Here is a 22,829-nt window from a genome sequence, read left to right on the forward strand (position 1 = left end):
AATCCGCTGTAGGACTTTCTATCTAGTACATTGTTTGCCCAATCGGCATCTACATAACCTATGACATTTATGTCTGCACTGTCATCATAAGTTAAACCATAGTTGATTGTACCTTTCAAGTACCTCAGAACTCTTTTTGCAGCTTTCCAATGAGAGAGATTAAAACAAGTATTAAATTGACTCAAGTACGAAATAGTATAAGCAATATCAGGTCTAGTATTTACAGCCAAATACATTAATGAGCCAATTAAGGATTGATATGGAACATCGGGCTTTGATTGGTTTTCCTTCTCTTTGTTGCTCAGATCTAACCTAACATTACATTCCATTGGTGTGCTTACAGGATTTGCATCCAACATATTGAATCGCTTTAACAAATCAAGGATAAAAGTTTTCTGAGAGACTTTTACTTTACCATCAAATTTCTCAAGATTCAAACCGAGACAAAATTTTGCTTCACCTAAGTCTTTTACACTAAACTTTGACATAAGATGTTTCTTAAGTTTAGACTTTTCAGAATCATTATTAGAGAACACCAAAAAATCATCAACATGTAATGCCACAACATTGAACGAGTTACTTTTGATTTTTGTGAACATACAAGAGTCATACTTAGATTTCTTATAGCCAAGTTCATTTAACTCTTCCTCAACTTTATTATGCCATACCCTAGGGGATTCTTTAAGACCATAAAGTGCTCTTTTTAAAAGACAAACTTTGTTAGGAAATTTCTTATTTACAAAACCTTCTGGTTGCTCCATGTAAATAGTTTCCTCTAACTCTCCATTTAAAAATGCAGTATTAATATCTAGGTGATTAATTGATAGATCTAACTTACCAGCTAGAGCGAACAATACCCTTAGTGTGGTTTTGTTTACAACAGGTGAGAATGTTTCATTGTAATCCACACCGTATTCTTGCGTAAAACCTTTTGCAACCAACCGAGCTTTATGATTAACTGCTTCACCGCACTCATTGCCTTTTACACTGTACACCCAATTGCACTTCACTATCTTCTGATTCTGCGGAAGATCCACTAGATCCCACACGTTGTAGCTAGACAGGGCTTCCATCTCCTTTTGCATCGCTTTCAGCCAAAGTCCTTTTTCATCACTTGCCATCGCCTCACGATATGTAGTTGGAACACTATGTGAAAGTTTTGACTGGAACAAGACGTAATCAGAAAATCTTTCGGGTATTTTTCTCTGTCGTCGTGGAGTTAGGCCTAGACGTAGGCCTATATTTTCATCGTCTTCTGCTTCATCTGGAATGATAATGTCTGCTGCGTCATTTTGATCTTCTGCTTCATTTTCTTCGGAAGATTCTTCATCGCCGTCAGTCTGGTTTTCTTCATCTATAACATTGTCGTCTTCATTATCGCTGACTTCATTCTCGTGGATTGAAACAACAGCCGAGTCTTTTTCATCTCTTGAGCTATCCAGTTTGTCAATTGAAAATTTATTCTCCAAGAAAATTACATCTTTCGCTCTTACAATATTTCCAGGTTGATTTGGATCAATCAATCTGTAGCCTTTACTTTCTTCACAATAACCGACAAAAATATACGGTACACTTTTTGAGTCCCACTTTTTCCTTTGAGCTTTAGGTATATGTGTGTAAGCAACACATCCAAACACTTTCAAATGTTCTACGCTGACTTTCTTCTTTGACCAAACTTCTTCTGGAGTCTTCTGTTCTTTGATCGCTTTATGAGGTGACCTGTTTGCTAGGTATTCTGCTGTATTTACTGCTTCTGCCCAAAAGCGTTCATCACAATTAGCTTCTTTCATCATACACCTTGCTTTTTCTACTAGAGTCCTATTCGTCCTCTCCGCAAGTCCATTTTGTTCCGGAGTGTAGGGAATTGTCAACTGGTGCTTAATTCCTAGTTTCTGCAGATGATTCTTCATGTCGTTTGATACATATTCACCACCATTATCTGTCCGAAGCACTTTGATTTTCTTGTCCGTTTCATTTTCAACCATGGCTTGAAACTGTTTAAAAACATTAAACACTTCGTTCTTTGCCTTTAGAAAATAGACAAAAACTTTCCTCGAATGATCATCAATGAAGGTTAGAAAATATCTAGATCCACCCCAAGACTTTTCTGGCATCGGTCCACAGAGGTCAGAATGAATTAGTTGTAATGGTTCGTTTACTCTTTTACCGCCTTTACCTTTAAAAGGTAGTCTAGCTTGTTTTCCTTCTAAACACGCGATACAGGGTTCAGATGAAACATTGTCAAGCGATATTCCACTTGCCATTCCTTTACTGAGAAGATCCATACCAATGCGGTTCAGATGTCCCAATCTTCTGTGCCAAAGTTGTCTATTTATGGAGTTTTTCACTGTTACGAGAGAATACTCTGATTTCTCATCCAAAATATACAAGTCATCCTTTTTAGTTGCAGTAACAACAATTTCTTGATCAGAGTTGTACACTTTACACTTCTCAGAATCAAACACTACTGTATGACCTTTTTCTGTCATTTTATTAACCGAAAGTAGGCTAGTCTTTATATCAGGCACAAACACAGCATCTTTAATAACTTTTTCACCATACTCCGTAGTTATTTTCACATCTCCGACACCTTGTGACTGAATTGTTTGATTATTAGCCACAGTGACTTTAAGACTTTTATCTAATTTAAGATCCACAAAATTCTCTTTCCTGGGAGTCATATGAGCAGTCGCTCCAGAGTCGACAACCCAATTCTTCTTATCACAACTTGCAGATAAGACAGTTAACAAAGATTCACTTTTACTTTTATCTACATTTTTACTGTCACTTCTTTTTGTAGGCCTATCAACTTTATTGTTATTAAGAGAATAGCAGTTCTTTTTAATATGTCCAAACTTGCCACAGGCATAACATTTTGGTCCGATTTGATTCGTGGGTTTACTATTCATAGTAGCCACTTCATTAGGCTTAGGCCTATATCCATAATTTCTTTTGAACTTAGTCTTGGCAGCAAGAGCTGTTGTCGCTTCTGCACATTTATCCTTCTCGAGCAGCCTGTTCTCCACTATACACAGCCTCTCACAGAGATTCTTTAAATTTCTCTGATCTTTAGGCATTGATTCCCAAGCGTTTAAAAACTCAAAGTAATCATTAGGCAGAGTATTGAGTATTCTGTTCAAAAAGAGTGATTCAGGCAATTTTACCTTGTCTTCTTTCCAGGTTTCATCTTGCAATTCCGTCCACAGTTTTTCGAGTTTTGATATGTGTTTAGCAACACTGTCATTACTGTCCTTCATTTTTATACCGAAAAACTCATTAAACAGTCTATCCTGGCGTTGTTCTGTCCGTTGTTCAAACACACTGTGTAGTTTGTCCCACATGTCCTTCGCTGAGGTGCACATGTTTATAAGCTGCCTCACCTGGCTACTTATTGAGCTTACGATAAGGTTTTGAGCTACAAACTCACTTTTGTTTAAGGCTAGCACTGTCTTCTCGTATTCTTTATGAACTTTTTCACTTTCCGTATCAGGAGGTTTCTCCGGGAGTTCGAACTTATTTTCGACTGCACTCATGACATTGTTCACTTGTAACTGAATTTAATCTGAAATTTCCAATCAGTCCAATTGTGCTGTCCTTCCAATTTATCAACAATACATTTCATTGGATCCATTGTGAGTATATAATTTCACAATTTTAATTCCAAAAACGAACTTACTCGCACTGTCAAGCAATTTAACTGCATAACCTCAACCTCACTTCAGTTCAAGCAATGTGACTGCATAACCTCACTTTTTGACTATGGGGTTATTCACGACTTTAACTTCCAAAAAATAACTTTTTTAGTTTTAGCATACTTGGCCCATGACCACTTGCATTTTTTGTCGTGTGAACTGTGGTTGAAGATTAAAACACTTTTAAGATACAAACGGATTATATTTGAGACACCACACAACACCAGTCATCTCTGTACATAAACACTACATCATTACATTCAGCAACCGACAGCAGGACTACCAACATTACAAAACGTATTAGCCTATACAAAGCAATGTACCAATCCATTAGGCTAAATCTATATCACTAGATTACAGTGATATATATAATAATACAACAGTAAAGGAGGATTGGAGCGCAGTCTACAATGCAACTGTTGATGAAAAGTACAACAGTTTTGATAGCATATTTAAATATTATTTCAATCTTTCTTTTCCACGAGTTCTATTAAAAATAAATAAAAATAAAAAAACATGGATAACTGAGGAGTTAAAAGAGGAAAAAAACAATATTGTAGAACTTAGCCAACAGGCAAGAAGGACAAAGTCTACTGAACTTCATAAACAAGTAAAAACTAGAAATAGGCAGTTCAAAATAAATTCAGTAAATGCAAAGAAACAATTTTTCCAAAACAAAATTGCAAACTCCAATAACATCTCCAAAACAACTTGGGAAATCATTAACTCAGAAGTAGCAAATAAAAAAATCAAATCTGGTGAAAATATTGTAATAGAATCTGATGGTAGACTGGTCTCCAATCCAACTCATGTTAGTAAGATTTTTAATGACTATTATGTAAATGTAATTGAAAATTTACTTGAGGATTTGCCTCCAGCACAACCCGTGACTTTGACAAATAACTTGTTAAATCCACAAAAAGTGTTCCGATGCAATCCACTTAATGAGGACGAATTGGCTAAAGTAATTGATTCTTTGAAAAATAAAAACTCTTACGGATATGATGAAATACCAATAACAGTTATAAAGTTTTCAAAAATCGCATTGATAAAGCCTTTATTACACCTGATAAATTCATCATTCATTTCTGGCATCTTCCCGGACAAATTGAAGATTTCTAAAATCATACCAATCTACAAAAAAGGGGATGAACTTAATGTAGAAAATTATCGTCCAGTTTCTATTCTCCCTTCAATCTCAAAAGTTTTTGAAAAAGCCATGCATGGAAGACTCATGCTATGTTTAGAACAAAATAGTCTTTTAGATGACGAACAACATGGTTTTTGCAAGGATAAATCTGTCACAACAGCTCTGATCAATTTTACGGAATCAATTATACAATCAATAGACAAAAAAGAATGTGTTGCTGGTATTTTCATGGACCTTTCCAAGGCATTTGATAGTATACATGAAAGGCTGTTACAGAAATTGCACTATCTTGGGATTCAAAAAACTCCTTTGCAGTGGTTCAGGTCATATCTCACCAACAGGCAGCAATTTACAGAAATCAGTCATATAAACAACGCTATAATTTCAAAAATTCCCTCCGCAACACAAAGTATAAAGAATGGCGTCCCGCAAGGGTCTATTCTTGGACCTTTGCTTTTTATTTGTTACGTTAAGAATATGCCAAACTGCCTATGTAACAATGTAATATATAGTTCTAAACTCGTACAGTATGCTGACGATTCTAATCTTATTGTATCTGCTAAATGTCAGATTGATTTGGAAGTAGCAGCTCATATAGAATTATCACAAATCCAAGAATTTTTTGTAAACAATCGATTAATGCTAAATTCACAAAAAACTAATTTTATTTCTTTCAGCACTAAGCAGAACAAAAATAAGTGTAGCCCTCATATTTTTATTGACAACAACACAATAAATCAAATTGATTGTACAACATTTTTAGGTATCCATATTGATGAATGTCTTAGGTGGGATCATCATGTAGAAAGCATTGTGCGCAAGGTAAATTCTGGAATCTATGCCTTGAAAAGAATGTTTTATTTAAGTGACCTAGCAACATTAAAAATAGTTTTTCATTCCCATATCCAATCACATATATCTTATGCAATAGTAGTGTATGGAGGCACTTCCCAGAAAAATTTAGATAAGATATTTGTTTTACAGAAAAAGGCAATAAGAATAATGTTAAATCTAGATTATAATGAGTCTGTAAAGCAACAATTTGTCAATTTGAAAATATTAACTGTGTTTAGTTTGTACGTACTCGAATGTATCGTGCATGTAAAAAATAACCAGGAAAAATTTAAAACACATTGTGAAACCCATCAATACAACACTAGAAACAAAAATAATATAGTTCTACCGAAACACAACTTAGAAATGTATAAAAATAAGCCCTCATATGCCGGTGTAAAGTTTTTAAAGATAATACCAAATGAAATAAAAGATATTAAGGATAAAAAAAAGTTTAGACAAAAACTTAAAGAATTTTTGATAGAAAAACCCATCTACTCAATAGATGAACTGTTTATGAATGTATACAGCTATAGATAGTTTTATTTTCTGTATTTTTTGTTTAGGTTAAGTATTTGTACATAGTAATTATAAGCTTTGACACTATTTATTGTACGTTTTGTACATAAAATAAATAAAGATAATTTAAATTTGAATTTGAATTTGAATGTCATCAGCAAACAGAAGGAACTGTGTTGTAATCGAATTGCAGATGTCATTGACGAACAGGTTGAACAGCAGCGGGCCAAGGTGAGAGCCTTGAGGCACACCCGAAGTGACTGAGAAAGGGGGAGACAGGCCTCCGTCACATTTAACAATGAGGATGCGACCTGTGAGGTAACTCTTTACCCAGCAGAGTAATGAACCACATATGCCATATCCTTCTAGTTTTTCAATCAGATAAATCCTTTTGAAGGCCTTGCTGAAGTCTTGATAAAAGCAATCTACTTGAGAGTGTTCAGTAAACGCTGTCATTACGGCATTTTGAAAGATAAGGAGGTTGGTATTGGAGGAGAGATTTAGCATGAAACCATGTTGTTCAGTAACAATGTGTTTGCTGAGCTGAAAACTTAAGGAATCAATAATGAGACCTTTGTAAACCTTGGATAAGGCAGGCTGAATCGCAATAGGGTCTGTAATTTTGTACGTTCTTTTTGCATCCAGATTTGAATATGGGGACAACATAACTCTTCTTCAAAGACGAAGGAAAAACACCCACTTTGAGTAGTTTTGTGAAGTAAATATGGAAGTGAGGGGCAAGAACAGGAGCACAGTATTTGAGTACAGCAGGAGGAATGCCCAGCACCCTTGTTTGGGTAAAACCCAGCAGAGATGATACTCAAAAAGATATACAGGGTGATTGATATAAGTGTGCCAGCCGTTTTATTCGAAAACTATAAGAGATATCAAAAAAAGTTAAATGGTAAGTCCCTTGGATTTTTTATTTAAAAAATTATAGTCAAGCCAAAAAAATTATTTTAGCCGCCATTTTTCCAATATGGCCGCCAACTTTGATTTTTCTTATGGAACACTCTGTATTTTATGATGTATTCTGGTAGAAAAAGTAATTTTAAGACGATATTTTTTTCATAAACCTAACCGTTTCAAAGATAATAATGGTTTAAGTTGTGAAATTTTTAATGGTTTTCGAACAAAACAGCTGGCATGCTTGCTTAGGCCTTTATCGAAACTCTTTCTCATGCAGAAATTTCAAAACTTTAACCATTATTATCTTTGAAACGGTTAGGTTTATGAAAAAAATTACAAGAATAAAATCGTTTTAAAATTACATTTTCTACCGGAATACATCATAAAATACAGGGTGTTCCGAAAGAAAAATCCAAGTTGGCGGCCATATTGGAAAAATGGCGGCTAAAATAATTTTTTTGACTAGACTACAATTTTTTTAATAAAAAATCCAAGGCACTTACCATTTAACTTTTTTTGATATCTCTTATAGTTTTCGAATAAAACGGCTGGCACACTTATATCAATCACCCTGTATACTGTACACCAAATGTTCAAGTGGGCAAAGGAAGGGAGTGGTAATCACACCAAGATCCGTGATTCTCTGGACCACATTAAGACTACTGCTATTGATGGAATAAACATACTCATGCACCAAGCTACTTCGACTAGGAAGAACATAACCACACATTTCGAGACGTTGAGTTCCATAGCATTCAATTTACATTATTTGGAAAACTGCAGTGCCTGCAACTTACTTTGTCATCTATGGCTGAAAACAGGGCCGGACTTACCTATGGGCGAAGGGGGCGAACGCCCGGGGCCCCCGGGCCAAGGGGGCCCCGACAGGGGCCCCCTTTGTACATTAGTTTTTATCATTAACTTCGAAAATTGATCAGACACTTAACAAATGGCCTTCTTTTGTAATAGCTTTATTTTTATTTTCGCTATCCTATGTTTAAGGTTATTGTTCGGTGCATTTTAAGGCATTACTAGGAATGAGATTCTTGACCCTAAGGGACTTTTTCTCAGAGTTGCACTGGGCCCCACGCTTAGGCCTGGTTTACATGAGCTGAGCATATGTGCTATATGTGGTATTACTATAGGCTGTGACGGACAAGTTTCAGTTTCAATGAAGCCGCTCGCCCGAACGTACGGCCGCGGCGAATGAGTTGAAGGGGGTCCCGCGTTTGGGGCAAAAATACAATAAATATGAAAACCCTTGTCCCAACGTAGAACGTAACTTGTAAAATTGTATTGTGTTAAATGGAGATTCACTGGAGTTCAAATACTTTTAAAAATAAAAACATTGCTCCGTTTATGTTTTATTAAATGTTATTCTTTTCTTTTACCTCTAAGTATATACCAATCAGGATTTTAAGGGGTAGAAGTATATTATCCGTTCAATTGAAAGGTTTTGTAAAATAGTAATTAATTAAGTTATGCGTCCAAATTTTGATCTCCAATTTAGTCTTTGGAGTCAAAATCATATACTGTAGCACCAGTAAGATTTTTTAAACCTATATAGACACTTTAAAACCACTAGAGTCGTCTGATGTTAACAAAAAATTACATTTATTGGGATTGGGCGAGCGTTGTCGTATGAAATCGTAAATAAGCGAATAAGCAGAAGCAGCTGCAACAATCTATACTATTATAAAGAAGAGGTGGTGTCTGTGTGTGTGTGTGTGTTTGTATGAGATAATCTCAAAAACTACTGAACCGACTGGGCTCAAATTGCACACAATTGAAGCTACAGCTCCGAGGATACATATTCCCGCCTCGATATAGTCCTAGGGCTCTGCCCCGTGGGCTTTCAAAAATTTGAGGTGAGAGATTTAAAAGTAAATATTGATTGGTGGTATCCATGGTAACAAAGAACAAACCTACAAAGTTTTAAAATGTAAACAAGCAGAACTAACGGTCAGATGAATTTTGATTTCACAATTCTACACAGCTGGTTCAAACATATTAAATACTGCACGAATATTAGAACAAAGAGGGTAAGAATTATAAATTTAAAATAATGATGTCACTAGGCCGAATGTAAACATTATTTAAAATGACTTAAATGGAGCTGTCAAACCATATGTTAATGTAATTTCATTAGTAGGATTCTTTTAGTTACTTCATTTGTTTACGTTTATGATCTCTGTTCTAATATTTGTGAAATGTAGTAATACATTTTATAGGAAATAATTCATTGTAAAAGAAATCATTCACGGATATAGGAAATAACTCAGATTCTATATTGCCGTATTAACCTAGGCCCTTATCCTAAATTTTTATGAGGTTTATTCTTTTGATTTATTTTTTTGTTAACAGTAATATAATCCCCCTGCCGCAGCAAACCTATAGACTGAACGAATTCCCATTTGCCTGATTATAATTTCACTAACATATGTTAGAATTAGAAAATTACCCTATTGTCAGGTTTGGAACTATTGTGATAGCTTTTCCTTTACAGTGCAAACCATTAAACACATTCTTTTATCATACCTTAAAACCTATCATTGGTTTTGTATCCTTGGTAGCCTAAATAAGTATTCACAGTATGAGTTAACAAAAACGTACTATTATTAAGTTAAGTAATAGAGTTTAATGTCGTTTCTAAATTAAACGGTAGGAGTGAAACCGTTTTGCATTTTCAAAGAACCAACTTTGTCTCTTTTGCATACTGACCCTGTTGCAAGGCACGGGCATAGCTGCTAGCACGAATTCGTGGCTGCTAGAAAATACGAATAGTAGTGCTGGTTGCAGTAGCGCCAGTCAATTAACAAACGACCGGCTCTACTAATTGTGACCGACGGGATTTATTTATTTAGTATCTTATATAAATTTGAGTTAATCATGTATTACAACAAAGTCTTCTTTCTAAATCAATTACAATTCCATAATACCCTCGCCGCAGCAAACCTGCAGCCTAAGCAAATTTCCATTTGTGTTACTTTTTTCAATTAATTCTATCTAATTCAACATCATAAGGTTTAACGAGTACCGAGGTTTGCTGCTACAGGGAGGGTAAGGAAGTGTGATTTTTAGGAAAATATCATTAGCTTAGTATAATTAAAAAAAAATAATCAGCCAAGTTTGATAAACAAATATCCATAAACAAGCAATATTACAACAGTTTACTTACCCTACTAATTTTGTAGATGCGTGCTACACTATAGGATACCATTACCATATAAATGAAAAAACCAAATTTTCTTAAACCATCTCCTCTCCCATTCTGCAATAAGCATTTTATACTTATATGCCAACCCCGTACGAAGGACGGGTATTCTGCTAGTAAATGATAATGAGCTGATAAGGGATCCTGTCTAGTCCTGCCTCTCACGCACGTGCATACACACACATAAAATGCCTTATCGCCTATCCAAAACAATTTAAATCACTTTACTCCCATAGTTTGTCCTTTGAGACTAGTGGTCACGTCAAGTTGGTTGAAATTGTCTTACTTTTGTGTTATTTTATTGTAATTCTGCAAACTAACAGTACAAAAACAAAGCTGAAGTGAGTAATGTTGTATTAAATGCTATGTTTGTGTTGTAATCGATATTGGATCCATTTAAACATCTTTCAGTTACTCATATAAATACTTAGCTTGTGAGTGTTTATTAGACATTGCAAGATTTTGCTCCTCAATAAAAAAACTCAAACTTGAAAGTCCCCAATGGTACTTTTCATGTTAGGACTTTAACATATTATAAAAACGAGAATGCCATAGGTACCAAAACCATTATGAAAATAAAATAATCACACCTATATTGTAGTAATATTGAAAAACCATACAAATCAACGGCAATAATCGATAATTTAAATACGTAATAAACAAAAATATATCAATACTTCTTATCCAAATATATTATGGTAGCCTACCATAATACCATACCAAATATGCCGTCACTGGTACTATAAAGCAATACATTTTTATTTTTGTGTATAAAATTAAAATATGCTGTATATAAAAATATGTTAAAATAGTTATATTTTAAGAAAATTTTTTTATATAGAACTTATTGCTTATTTGGCCTTAAATTGCTCTATTTGAAGCCTAAATTTAGAAAATTTTCCCGGGGGAGGACCCCCTAATCCCACTGGAGGACCCCCTTCCCCCGAACTGAAATCCTAGGGCCCCATTGGAAAATTTGCCCGGGGCCCCTGATGTCGTAAGTCCGGCCCTGGCTGAAAAGGTACAGTTCTATTGACTGATTCAACCCAGAGTCATAAGTTGGCTGTGGTATGTTGCTCAGGTTGAATACGGATGAGAAGAATCTCGAGAAAAGGTTACATTTTCCTCCTGCGTCAGTAGCCTCGTCGGAGTCAAGAAACATGGAAGATGGAAGAGAAGTGGAGCTTTTTTGACAGTTAACATTTAAGAACAGAAGGATTTTATATTTGAGGGGATGCTCTCCTCAACTTTGTTTAGATATACAGAGTGGCATTGGCTGGTAAGTTGATTACAGATTCTTCTTAAATGTTGAAAGTTGATCTAGTCTTGTTGGGACGGGGATGACTTGTAATTTTATGCAGAATCTTCTTTTGAATTACCAAACTTCTAAGATGTTTTGAAAACCATAAATAAAATTTACAACTGGCAACTTTTCTCATCGGTGTGTACTGTTTGATCGCAGATTCCAGGTAATTGCAGAAATTGTTAAATTCGTCTTCAATGATGGTGATCGGTAAAAGCGGGATAGTTGAGTTGGAGCAGACTATCAAACACAGCACTCATGTCGCAGCGACGGAAATCATGGAAGTATGAGGAACATTGAGAAATTGGGGGGTCAGTGACCCTGAAGGAGAGAGTCAAAGCAGGGTGGTGTATATCTTCTTGCAGCAATATCTCTTCTGCAGTCCTCACCTCAAGACCTTCATTGTGTGTAATTCTGTACCAGGCTATAGGCCTACAAACTAGCCTACATACTTTTGAGGCTACTTACCCTAACTGAAGAATGTCTTTTGAATTTCCCCATTGACGTTGACTTTAATTAAGGTTGTATTAAATTTAAATTGTGGTCATTTTGGTCTTCATTGGTCATGATTTATCACAGCTCTTCAATCGATCTCCAAACCTAAAATAAATTAAACTTAACTATATAACAAAGACAGTTCCTATAAGTTAGCTCATGAGCATTGTAATTGCAAATAAGAATTTGTATTCTACAAACTTGGTCATTTGGATGTGGACTATTGAGCAAATATATGTAAAACTTCTATAAATATTGTCAATGTAAGAAATTGATATTATAGGTAAAATACAAGAATTTGAAAATGAATTTCTTATGTTTTACCTTTGACTATTAACACAACTCTACATACCATCCCCATGCAAAATTTGTAAGCCAGTTTTTTAACCAAAATTGTCATAGTTGATGTGAGCCACCGACAGATTGTGCTGATCTAAATCACTGATTTCTGTCGAATTAACAATCTTTTTTACCAATTTAAACTAATGGAATGACTTATTGTAAGCAAGAGCAACTGTTATGACCCACCAAATTGGCCAGCAAAAAAAAAATAAGGTAGAAAATTTTAGTTACCGCTGACACAACTGTGTTCTTTTTTAACAAAAAATTTACGACAGCTGGTCCATATAGATGAAACGTCTACTACAGTAACCAATAGTCAATGGTTTTACTGAATATTGTAGTAGAGTCCCTGAGTAGATTACGGATTAGTCTAGATAGGTACCAGTAATGCTATTATTAATGATTATAAGTTAACGTAATGAATTAAAAGGTGGCGATGACAGTGGTAAAAAAATAATAGCCAAGGCACAACCGACAATCTGAGACGACAGTCCGTCCGTCCGACAGTGTGAGAGTGACAGTTTGGAATTGGTAGTTACTAAGGGGTTTTATATTACGATTACACTAGCAGCAATAGCGCAGTTAACATGGGAGTTTTATATTTACCTACAATTTTTTGTAATTTTCTCCGTAACTATTAGGCACACAACAAAGCTTCAACATACTGAATTATTTGTTTTTTTAGCTCTACAAAATGGTTTAGTTACAAATTGCAAAATTTCATGTTTTTAGGGTCAAAAATGGGAAAAACCATTTTTTACCCCCTAAAATCCCCCATAAACCACTGTTCTCATAATTTAGTCCAATCATGCTGGTTTACGAACTCGTTCGAATAAATGTAAATTTACACGTTTGTAGCAAATTTAATCAAAATCGGTTCATTCAAGTAAATTGGTCTTGGGTCCAGGTCTTACCATGAGTACTACGGTAATAGCAATAGCTTATTCCCTAAGGGAAATTTGCTAAATGTTACAAAGCATAGATTGAGCTTCCTATTACCAAATAAGTTAAATGGAAATATATCAATGCCTAACTTTAGAATAGAGATCATCCAAATAACCTTTATTTTTATTTTAAAATTAGGCCTACAAAATTTAATAGCAAATGTTTCAACATACCATCACAATAATTGTAGGCTAGTAATTGATTAAAAATAAATAGCTAGCCTACTATCTATTAATATTGTACATTTTAAATAAACAACCAATTTGTTGTTTAGAGATTTGACAGTTACAAAACAGAGGCAGGGAGGCAGACAACTACAACTACGTACAAAAAAAACGTCACTGTCCAACGCTGACGCTGTGTAGTGCAACCACGTTTTTTCTAGTAATCGTGAGTAGTCCAAGCCGTGGGGTCCCAGTTTATCGACATCCCAAAAGATCGACACTGAAATAGTCCCATAATGTCGACAACTCAAAATGTCGACAGTGTCGGTAATATGGGATGTCTGTAAAGTGGGATGTCGGTTATGTGGGATGTCTGTTATGTGGGACGGTTGTGTAAATTTTCCCACTTTATCGACACGCAAAATGTCGACAAGCAAAACAGATCGACAAAGAGCGGGAGATTCAAATTGAAGGTGAACAGCTCTTGCTGAACAGATCGGTTGAGTATAATGAGAGTCGTTCTTTTTTTAACTCCGAACGACTTCTATTCACGGCGCTTGCAGTCTCCTTCAAATTTGTCAATGCTATATCAACTATCTTGTGTATATAATATGTGTTCTGCCGTTTGAAGGCTTTACAATAATTTGACATTTGTCACACTTGTATTATGATTCATTATACTGTTTTTTTTTCGTGTAAGAAGGTAGCTAGTTAAAACTTGCTACAAAGGCCAAACTTAGCTTGAGGATGAATATGATATCAATCCAAAGTGTTTTCAATCATAAATTTATTTGAAATATATACAGGTGTTCATTTGAAAACTTTCCATATCTGTTGTGTGCAAAGGTAAGGCGTTTAACACTTGTTTGTTCTCATTTCCCCCTAATTTGGACATGCAAAATCCAATAAAATAATTTTTAATTTTGAAAAATGCCCCAAAAGGGCCCAATTTGGGGGGTTGGGGTGCTTTTTGAGAAATTTTCAAATTTAAACATGGGTTGTGTGATACATCAATTTAAAGGTCTAATCACCCCGATCATTTTTGTGCAAAGAAATTTAATTATCTTTAACCGTATTTACAGGGTGGTTTAAAACGTTTTACAAAAGGACTTTGAAGTTAACTACCGTAATACCCTAACTACTGAACGGAACAGCACCAAATTTCTTTCCAAGCCTATTCATGAGCTACTCTTTAAGATAACTTGTAGCAAGGGCATTTTCCATGTTATTTTCTAATTATAAAAAAATCTCGAATTTGAAGAATAAAAGAAAGCTGAAAACTCAAAACTGTTAAATAGCAAGCTAGGCCTATAACAAATCTTCTATATATATAAAATCCAATGTATGTTTGTTTGTATGTATGTATGTTTGTTTGTTTGTCCTTTATGGACTCCGAAACCGATCGACAGATTGTAATGAAACTTTCAGTTATTATTAAGCATTATTCAAGGATGGTTTGTGTGAAGTTTGGTGCAGATCCGTCAAAAGGGCTCCGCCCCAGTGGCTCTGGAGTTTCCCATGTTAACCTTATGAGTACTCATATTTAAATGGAATTAAAGATTCTTAACAGCTGGTTCAAACTAAAGAATTTAATTCTATGATGTTCAATAGCATTAAGAAATTAATAGGTTTACCAACAGGGTGCAACACTATTATTTTTTTCAATTTATGACAACAGCTAATTTGCAACCAAAAGGTGAGTGAGCGTAGCGAACGAACTTCAACCTAGACGTGATTGAGCCATGCGAACATGCTCATCTTGAAAATGAACGAACATTTGACATAAAACCACATTAGGACAGGACGACGTCTGTCGGGCCAACTAGAAATATATAAAAGAAAGTTGTGTTAGTTACAGCGTTTATAACTAGAAAACTACTGAACCAATTGGCATGAAAATTTACAGGGATATTCCTTAGGTACTATAATAACATAATAGCCGGTTTCCGTTTCAAAAACCCTTAAGGGTAGCGTCCTAAGGCCCTTTACAGTTTACATGTTAATCTTATGGAAGAATGTTTTATTTTGTTTACTATGCCATGTTTGTCATTTCTTGATTAAATTAAATTAAGGAAACAGCTGTTGTAATGATAACCTAATTTTTAAAAACAAATCTATGCATAAAAAAATGAGAGCTATCAAATAGGTTTCTATCCCATTTGTTTTTTACGAATATTTGTTGTCAAATGTAACATAAAATATTACATTATGTTGTTAAATATTACATGTTGTTCCTTGGAGGCAATTCTGGAAGCAACCACCCCCTTCATACATTGCAATGTAATTACTAACGTTGATTGTTATAACTCTTATAAGCCTTGACTGAGCTCCAATATTGGCTTAAAAAGTGGAGGATAAAAGTCAACGAAAACAAGTCCAAACATATTGTTTTTACTCTGAGAACAGAGTACAATCCTCCAGTAACCATTAATAATATGTAGCCTTAACGGAGGCAGACAGTGTAAAATATTTAGGTCTAACTCTTGACAAAAAATTAAATTGGAAATCTCATCTCTGGTGCAAGAGACAGCAAATGGAATTAAAAATTTGTAAACTCAATTGGCTACTAACTAGGTACGAATTCAAAATTATCATTGGCTAAGAAAATTTTACTGTATAAAATTATGATCAAACCAATTTGGACATACGGAATTCAACTTTGGGGGACCTCGAGCAAATCCAACATCGAAATTCTTAAACGATTTCAGGCTAAGGCACTGAGAAGAATTGGCGCACCTTGGTTCTTATCCAACACTACAATTAGGAATGACTTCAAAATTAAATCAGTGAAAGTAGAAATTACAGACCTTAGCAAAGAGTATCAAGAAAAATTAGAATATCATCCGAACAGTCTTGCTGTTAATCTGCTGGGCAATAGTCAGTGCATTACCAGATTAAAAAGTGTTGTGCATGTGCTGGACCTAAGCTACAGATTTCTGTAAATATTTATGATTGGTCCAATTTTTGGCAAGACTTGTTGATGAACAGGTGCTTGCTTCCTGACATTGTTTTGATAAATGTTTTACTTATTGTTCTCATATTTGTTTGACCAGATTGTAATAGTATATTTCATTACTAGGACCGAAAGTGGCATTTTCCGTCGCGCGCCCAAGTTTTTGTGTGAGGCGAAGCCGAACACAGGGAACCCCAATTACACGTGCGAGGCGAAGCCGAGTATGTGAGAGCTATTTTCACGTACGAGGCGAAGCCGAGGACGGGAATAATGGAGCAAGTGCCGGATAATAACTTTCGGTACGAGTTATGAACGATACTTTTCATCACGACGCAAAAATACACAAACACAGAATAGCAGACCTCAGTATATTAAAACAATTTGATTTCTCAATTAATTTGATTGAACATCAAAATAAAATAAAATCTTCTAAAAAGAAACCTACGTATATTTCTCAATAAATTTTGTTTAAACATCAAAATAAAAGAATAACACAACTTTTAAAAATACGTACAGCTGATTAAAATCATTAAATTAAACCGTAACAAAACACTGGCGCGCGCAGTGAATAAATGGAGAACTAAATGAGAGCGAGGGAAAGTAAATTTAGAGCGAGGGAAAATCAGCTGATCGATTTTCCCTCGCGCTAAATTAGAGCTTGGGAAACGACTAATTTCATTGATATCAGCTGTTATCGAAAATAGTTACTTTCGTTAAGGAGTGATGAAAAATAAATTCTGATAAAAAATGTAACTGAAGGCAAGTGAGCGCAGCGAACGAGCTCATATTGAAAAGGAACGAGCATTTGACATAACACCACATTAGGACAGGACGACGTCTGTCGGGCCAGGTAGTTAAATATAATGTGAAATGTCCTTTTTAAACAAACATTTTACGTATTTAAGTTTTCTTTCTATCTCTTACCGTTTCTATCTCTTACCGTAAAAATTGCAATAGAAAAACATAATCTTCTATGGTAAAATTATAACTAGTTGTCTAATAAAACACATTGCATTTGCTCAACGATGTAGTAGGATTAATTACAAATTGATCAACTACTTTTAATTGTGTCAGTTCATCTTGGACCATTCATCCTGTCCCTTTGTCATTGGTAACTGAGAGTAACTGGAAAACTTCCTAATTTAATCATTTACAGCTATTATTATGACTTCAATAATCTCGTTTAAGTGACTAATTGAATGATATACGGTTTAACGAAAAATAAATAGTGTTTGTCAAATGACTTAGAATACGCTATATGAGTTCCTGTTAGGAAATGTAAATTAATTAAAAGTGTTAATCTATTTCGATTATTTTATTTAAAAATCTAAAGATCAACTGTTGTATGAAACATTTTGTACATATTCATAAACAGGCTGTTATTGCCGTAATGTCTTATTTGAACCGTTTACCTATTAACTTTTACACTTATTGTAATAATCATGTGATTGTGTTTACCAAAGTTTGTTTAGTGCCTAATCTAAGTTAGACAATAAACAACAATGAATTTTTAAATTTTAGCTAATAATCTAGCTCATAGAATATTTTTTCGATTCTCATTTTTTACTATGTTATAATTGATGTATTAATGTCTCATGGCACACTCTCTTATATGTCGCTCTAAACACAGATTGTTTAAATTCATCTTAACACTGATGTTTTGACACTAAATACACAATTTAAGCTAGTCGGACGGCAATAACCCATTAAATTTAGTAAATAAATTAGCTTTGATGGACGAAACAACCACCCCCTTCATACATTGCAATGTAGTTACTAACCGTTGATTGTTTCAACTCTTATAATTTAAACCAAACAACTGTAATGCTATATATGATTTTAAAATATTACACCAAAACATAAGAAGTTATGGTAAAAACATTGACGAATTTCTAGTTTTATTACAAGGTATTAAATGTAGATTTAATTGTATTATTCTAACGGAAGCATGGTTGAATCGTCAGGGTGATCTTATGCATGGTTATAATACTTTCAGAACCTATAACAATCTGAATCAAAGTGACGGTATCGTTGTCTACATCGATGACTCGTTATCAGTGTCCTGCAATCAGCTGCTGCTCAGTGACGTGGCTACGAGCTTGTCCTTGACCTTCGACTGGGCCGGAGCTACATGTAACCTGCTTTGTGTATACCGTAGTCCGAATACATATTTACAGATTTTTTAACGACAACTTGAAATAATTTTTAGAACTTAACACAATAAGTTCTCAGATAAATGTCTACGCAGGGGATTTGAATTGCGATATTATTCAAACTAATTTTAACTCACAAGAAGAGCGGTACCTCGATATCCTGTCCGAGTCCGACTTAGGATTCATTGCTTGCATTGATAAAGTAACACGTCCTGCTAGTAAGACATGCATTGACCATTTTTTCATAACTTTGCCACCATCTTTCACAGCTTTCTCGGCTGTGTTGGAGACAGAAATAACAGATCATTTTACAACCTATCTGGAATTGCAAAGCACCAGGTCAAAAAATATAGAAATAAAAAATTGTACTTCAAAGACAATCAATTTGGCAAAGCATTGGCGTGGAACTAAATTCATCCAATTGGAACAATAGGAATTAAATTCGGTAGACGTGGACGAAGTTTCAGAAATGTTTAATAAGATTATAGGGCAAATTTTAGATAAATATACAATTATTGAAAATAAATCAGCCAAAGCCTCTAAATTAAAACCATGGATAACTAAAAATGGGCTCCTAAAGTCAATACGCTATCGAGATAAGTTAAGTAAGCAGCTCCGACATCATCCTTTCAACACGCATTGCGGACAAGGTTTACTAGATACCGGAACATATTAATATAATTGATAAAGAAAGCTAAATACAGGTAATATAACACTAAAATTGATGAAGCTAACGGTGACTCAAGAAAGTTCTGGAACATTGTGAATGAGTCGCGGGCCGCCCAAGTAGAAAGGAAAATTTCCCAGTTTATTGTTTCTGCGCGCACGGTGACTCTGCTACACCTGTTTTCTGTGACCAGACGCAATAAAAATTGTCAGCAATAATTTCAATAACTACTTTGCCTCAGTTGGCGCGCAACTTGCGAGTACAATTAAGACGGACGGGCCAGCCGAGGTCGTGACGCCATTTACGCCACAGATAAGGTTTTCTCCCTGAGACATGTCAGCGAGAACTCTGCGATGTTGTGAGAACTATAAAGAGGCAATTAAGCTGCCGGATGGGATGACATTCCATCGAAGCTTATTAAATATAATATTGAAACTTTGAATACACCACTTTTACATATACTTTATACTTTTCTTTGAAATGGCGACCATACAACGAAGGTATTTTAAGCCAAGTATGAGTGGAGATCGGAGATGGAGTGTATGATGAGTGGCGCGATCTTGTAGTCTTGTTAGTGACTAAGGTCGACATATTCCTTAGACACAGCTGTTAATTAATAGCCTAAACAGCTAATGGCGACTGAGGGACCTACAGATTTGTAGTGGAATCCGAACCACTTTTTTCCTTGGTATATACGAATTGGTCTAATTATCAGGATAGTACTGCGGATAGTGCGTAGTCGCCACCCATCCCAGTCTATAGGTATATACAGTAGTAATACAGTAATAGGTACACTATAATACAGTATAATAATGGTGTTTTTGGCCTCTGGGGTAATCAAAATTAAAAAGTAGATCGGTCCCGGGCCTAGGTCTTACCATGAGACCTAAGGTAATAGCTACTTCCCTATAGGGAAATTCGCTAATATATACAAAATTCCTTATCCTGCATGCCATAAGCTATTTACATTTGGTTAACATTTTACATTTTGTTTGGAAATTCACTCATTATGCTCACGTAAAAATCTTTACCTCTTATTCTTATTACCTCCATAAACTCCCGTTCACATTCACGTATTCCAAATGTGTTGGTTCGCGGACTCATTCGTTGTAGGTTTTCACGACACGTTTGTACAAATTTCATCAAGATCGGATTATTTTTGCCATGAGACCATGAGAGATTTTTTCGCATATGGTAATAGCGTATTACCTATATGGAACAGTCACCAAAATGTTTTTTACAATATCTTTTAAAGAAACCACATTGAGAACTCAGAGCAGCCATTTTTGGCAAAGGGTATGGTATGGTAAAATGGAAAACTCTATTAAATTCATTCACATAGCTAATGTGTTTATCAAAATATATCCATTGATATTTAGTGGTATTTCTCATGGCTAAGTAGTTTATTTAATAATAATTAGTGAATCCGTTTGCTCAGAACAGTCTTTAATTTATCAAAGCTTGCCTCCTTGTATTACAAATCAAAATAAAATCAAATAAAATATCATTTAATCCATGAAAATTGAATGGTTACAGAAATTACAATAATTCTTAAAAATAATGGAAGATCCCCACATAGGCAAAGCCTGTGCGTGAGGAACGAGTACATCAGTCCATCCATATTCTATAGTCGAAACATTGTTATATAGACAAGTTGCATTTACAAAAGGAGGAGAAAAATAATTTTACCAGGAAGCCGCAGCGGATAACGTTAACACTATGAAAAATAACTAGCAAATTTAAATAAAAATAAAAATAAAATTAAGAAAGTGCAAGGAAGTATAGAGCTGGCAAAATCGGAAACAGGGAACAAATGCTACAAGCTAAAATAGTACGATTTTATTAATGCTACAAGTTTCACAACTCCATTAACGCTCTATTATAAATACTCGAATAAATTATAGAGTTGATTGGTTTAACCCATAATAAGCCTAACAAATATGCATAAAACATTTAGTTTCATTAAAAAATGTTTTAGAAATATAAGAGATTACGTTAGATTAGAACGTTAACCAGAAACGTTTACCAATTCTTGGACATGAAAGTACATACAGTAGTTGTACAAATCCATCCCTGATGTTAGGCCCCATTCGATATGGATCCATATATGTTCATTGCAGCAAGTGTTGCAAAAGTTGTAATACCGGTTAAGCGCATATTTTGCTGCATAGTACAGTATTACATTTTGTGTAACAACAAATTTTTTTATTTCTACCACCTAGACTACTGCATAGTTTTACCATGTTTGGCAGAAAATGACCCGCCAGTCATTTATATACATGTCAACGATAAAATTATTTAAATTTATAAATACGTATGATTAAGCCTATATTGACTATAACATAGTGACTATAATATAGTGGTATAATTACCATTTATATTGCCCAAATAAACAACAAAATAATAAAATACATGCATATTTTATTTCGTGCAACATGGGGTCACCACATTTGATATATAGTTGTTAAAACGACGGATAGTTACTGAAAAATGTGGATTCCACTATAAACGGTGGGTCCCATAGTTGCCATTGGCTGTATGGGCTATTAATCAACAGCTGTCTCTTTAGGAACTGTTGTGAGAACAGTTTATCCATAACACCTGTTAAATTCTGTTAATTATAATCATATGTTTTTTCGTTATTCTATATTTTGAAAAAAGGTAAATAAAGTGAGTTAGTTACATGATATGACTATAGGTAAACCGTTTAGAAAACGACCTGCGCGAAATTTTTAGCGCATGTAGGGGAGGTAACGTTGAGGGAGGGTATGTTCCCCCTCTCCGCCAACGTCCGTTTTCACACTGCAGGATCTATTTTTTTCAAATTTTAACATTAGGCTTATGGGATAAAAGTAGCCATATGACAGTTTTTTGTTTACAAGAAAAATGTAAACAAGGGAATCATAAGGTATTTCCAAACTTTCTAGACTTTTCTTTTAAACGTTTTTAAACCATTCCTATGATTTAAATAAACAAGAAAATGCCGTTAAAACACTTTTTTAAGGCGCGGAACTCACTGAAAATCGAGAAAATATACGGAACTACTTTCTCAATGCGCAGAGCATAAACAAGGAGCGGAGGGATACGGACCAGTGACTACTTTCTTGGGAACCTATTTGTGTTGCCAGCTGATCAGAAACAGCAAATGTTAGAAATCAGGACTTAATAAGCGATATATCGAACCGCATCGAAATCGATATTTAATCCGATAATACATCACAGGTTATATTATGTTGAATTACATCGACGGTGCAGTCAGCTATATTACACTTATTAATAAAACGCAGATTGAACACTGATCTAATTTAGGCATGTGGGGAAGGTAGGTCGGGGTTTATGAGTATTCATGACTACATTAAAAGTTTTGAAGTAAAGTTAGATTAGGGAGGTAAAGTGTAGGTTATAAGTAGGTGATCGAGTTGTTTATTTGTGTTGCACCATATAACTGGCTTTCACCTATCTGAAAGCAACCCTAGTTTACATTTTGAT

General features: G+C 34.7%; 1 protein-coding gene across 7 annotated transcripts in view; it reads right to left on the bottom strand.

Annotated features, from left to right (window-relative positions):
- Positions 1–22,829, bottom strand: part of LOC128988139 (histone deacetylase 11) — a 100,373-nt gene that overhangs the window by 40,800 nt on the left and 36,744 nt on the right. For 2 of the 7 annotated variants that reach the window (XM_054409367.1, XM_054409365.1), the window contains exons 1-2: positions 13,577–13,732; positions 12,090–12,221 (exon numbers count right to left, since the gene is read on the bottom strand). In XM_054409367.1, coding sequence (XP_054265342.1) covers positions 12,090–12,122 — 33 coding nt within the window. In that variant the 5' untranslated portion in view covers positions 12,123–12,221; positions 13,577–13,732. The other 5 variants (XM_054409366.1, XM_054409359.1, XM_054409360.1 and 2 more) reach the window with 5 other exon arrangements.

The sequence above is a fragment of the Macrosteles quadrilineatus genome, unplaced genomic scaffold (genome assembly GCF_028750875.1).
Source record: "Macrosteles quadrilineatus isolate MER2022 unplaced genomic scaffold, UCM_ALF_1.0 Scaffold_2__2_contigs__length_208266976, whole genome shotgun sequence".
NCBI classification, from domain to species: domain Eukaryota; kingdom Metazoa; phylum Arthropoda; class Insecta; order Hemiptera; family Cicadellidae; genus Macrosteles; species Macrosteles quadrilineatus.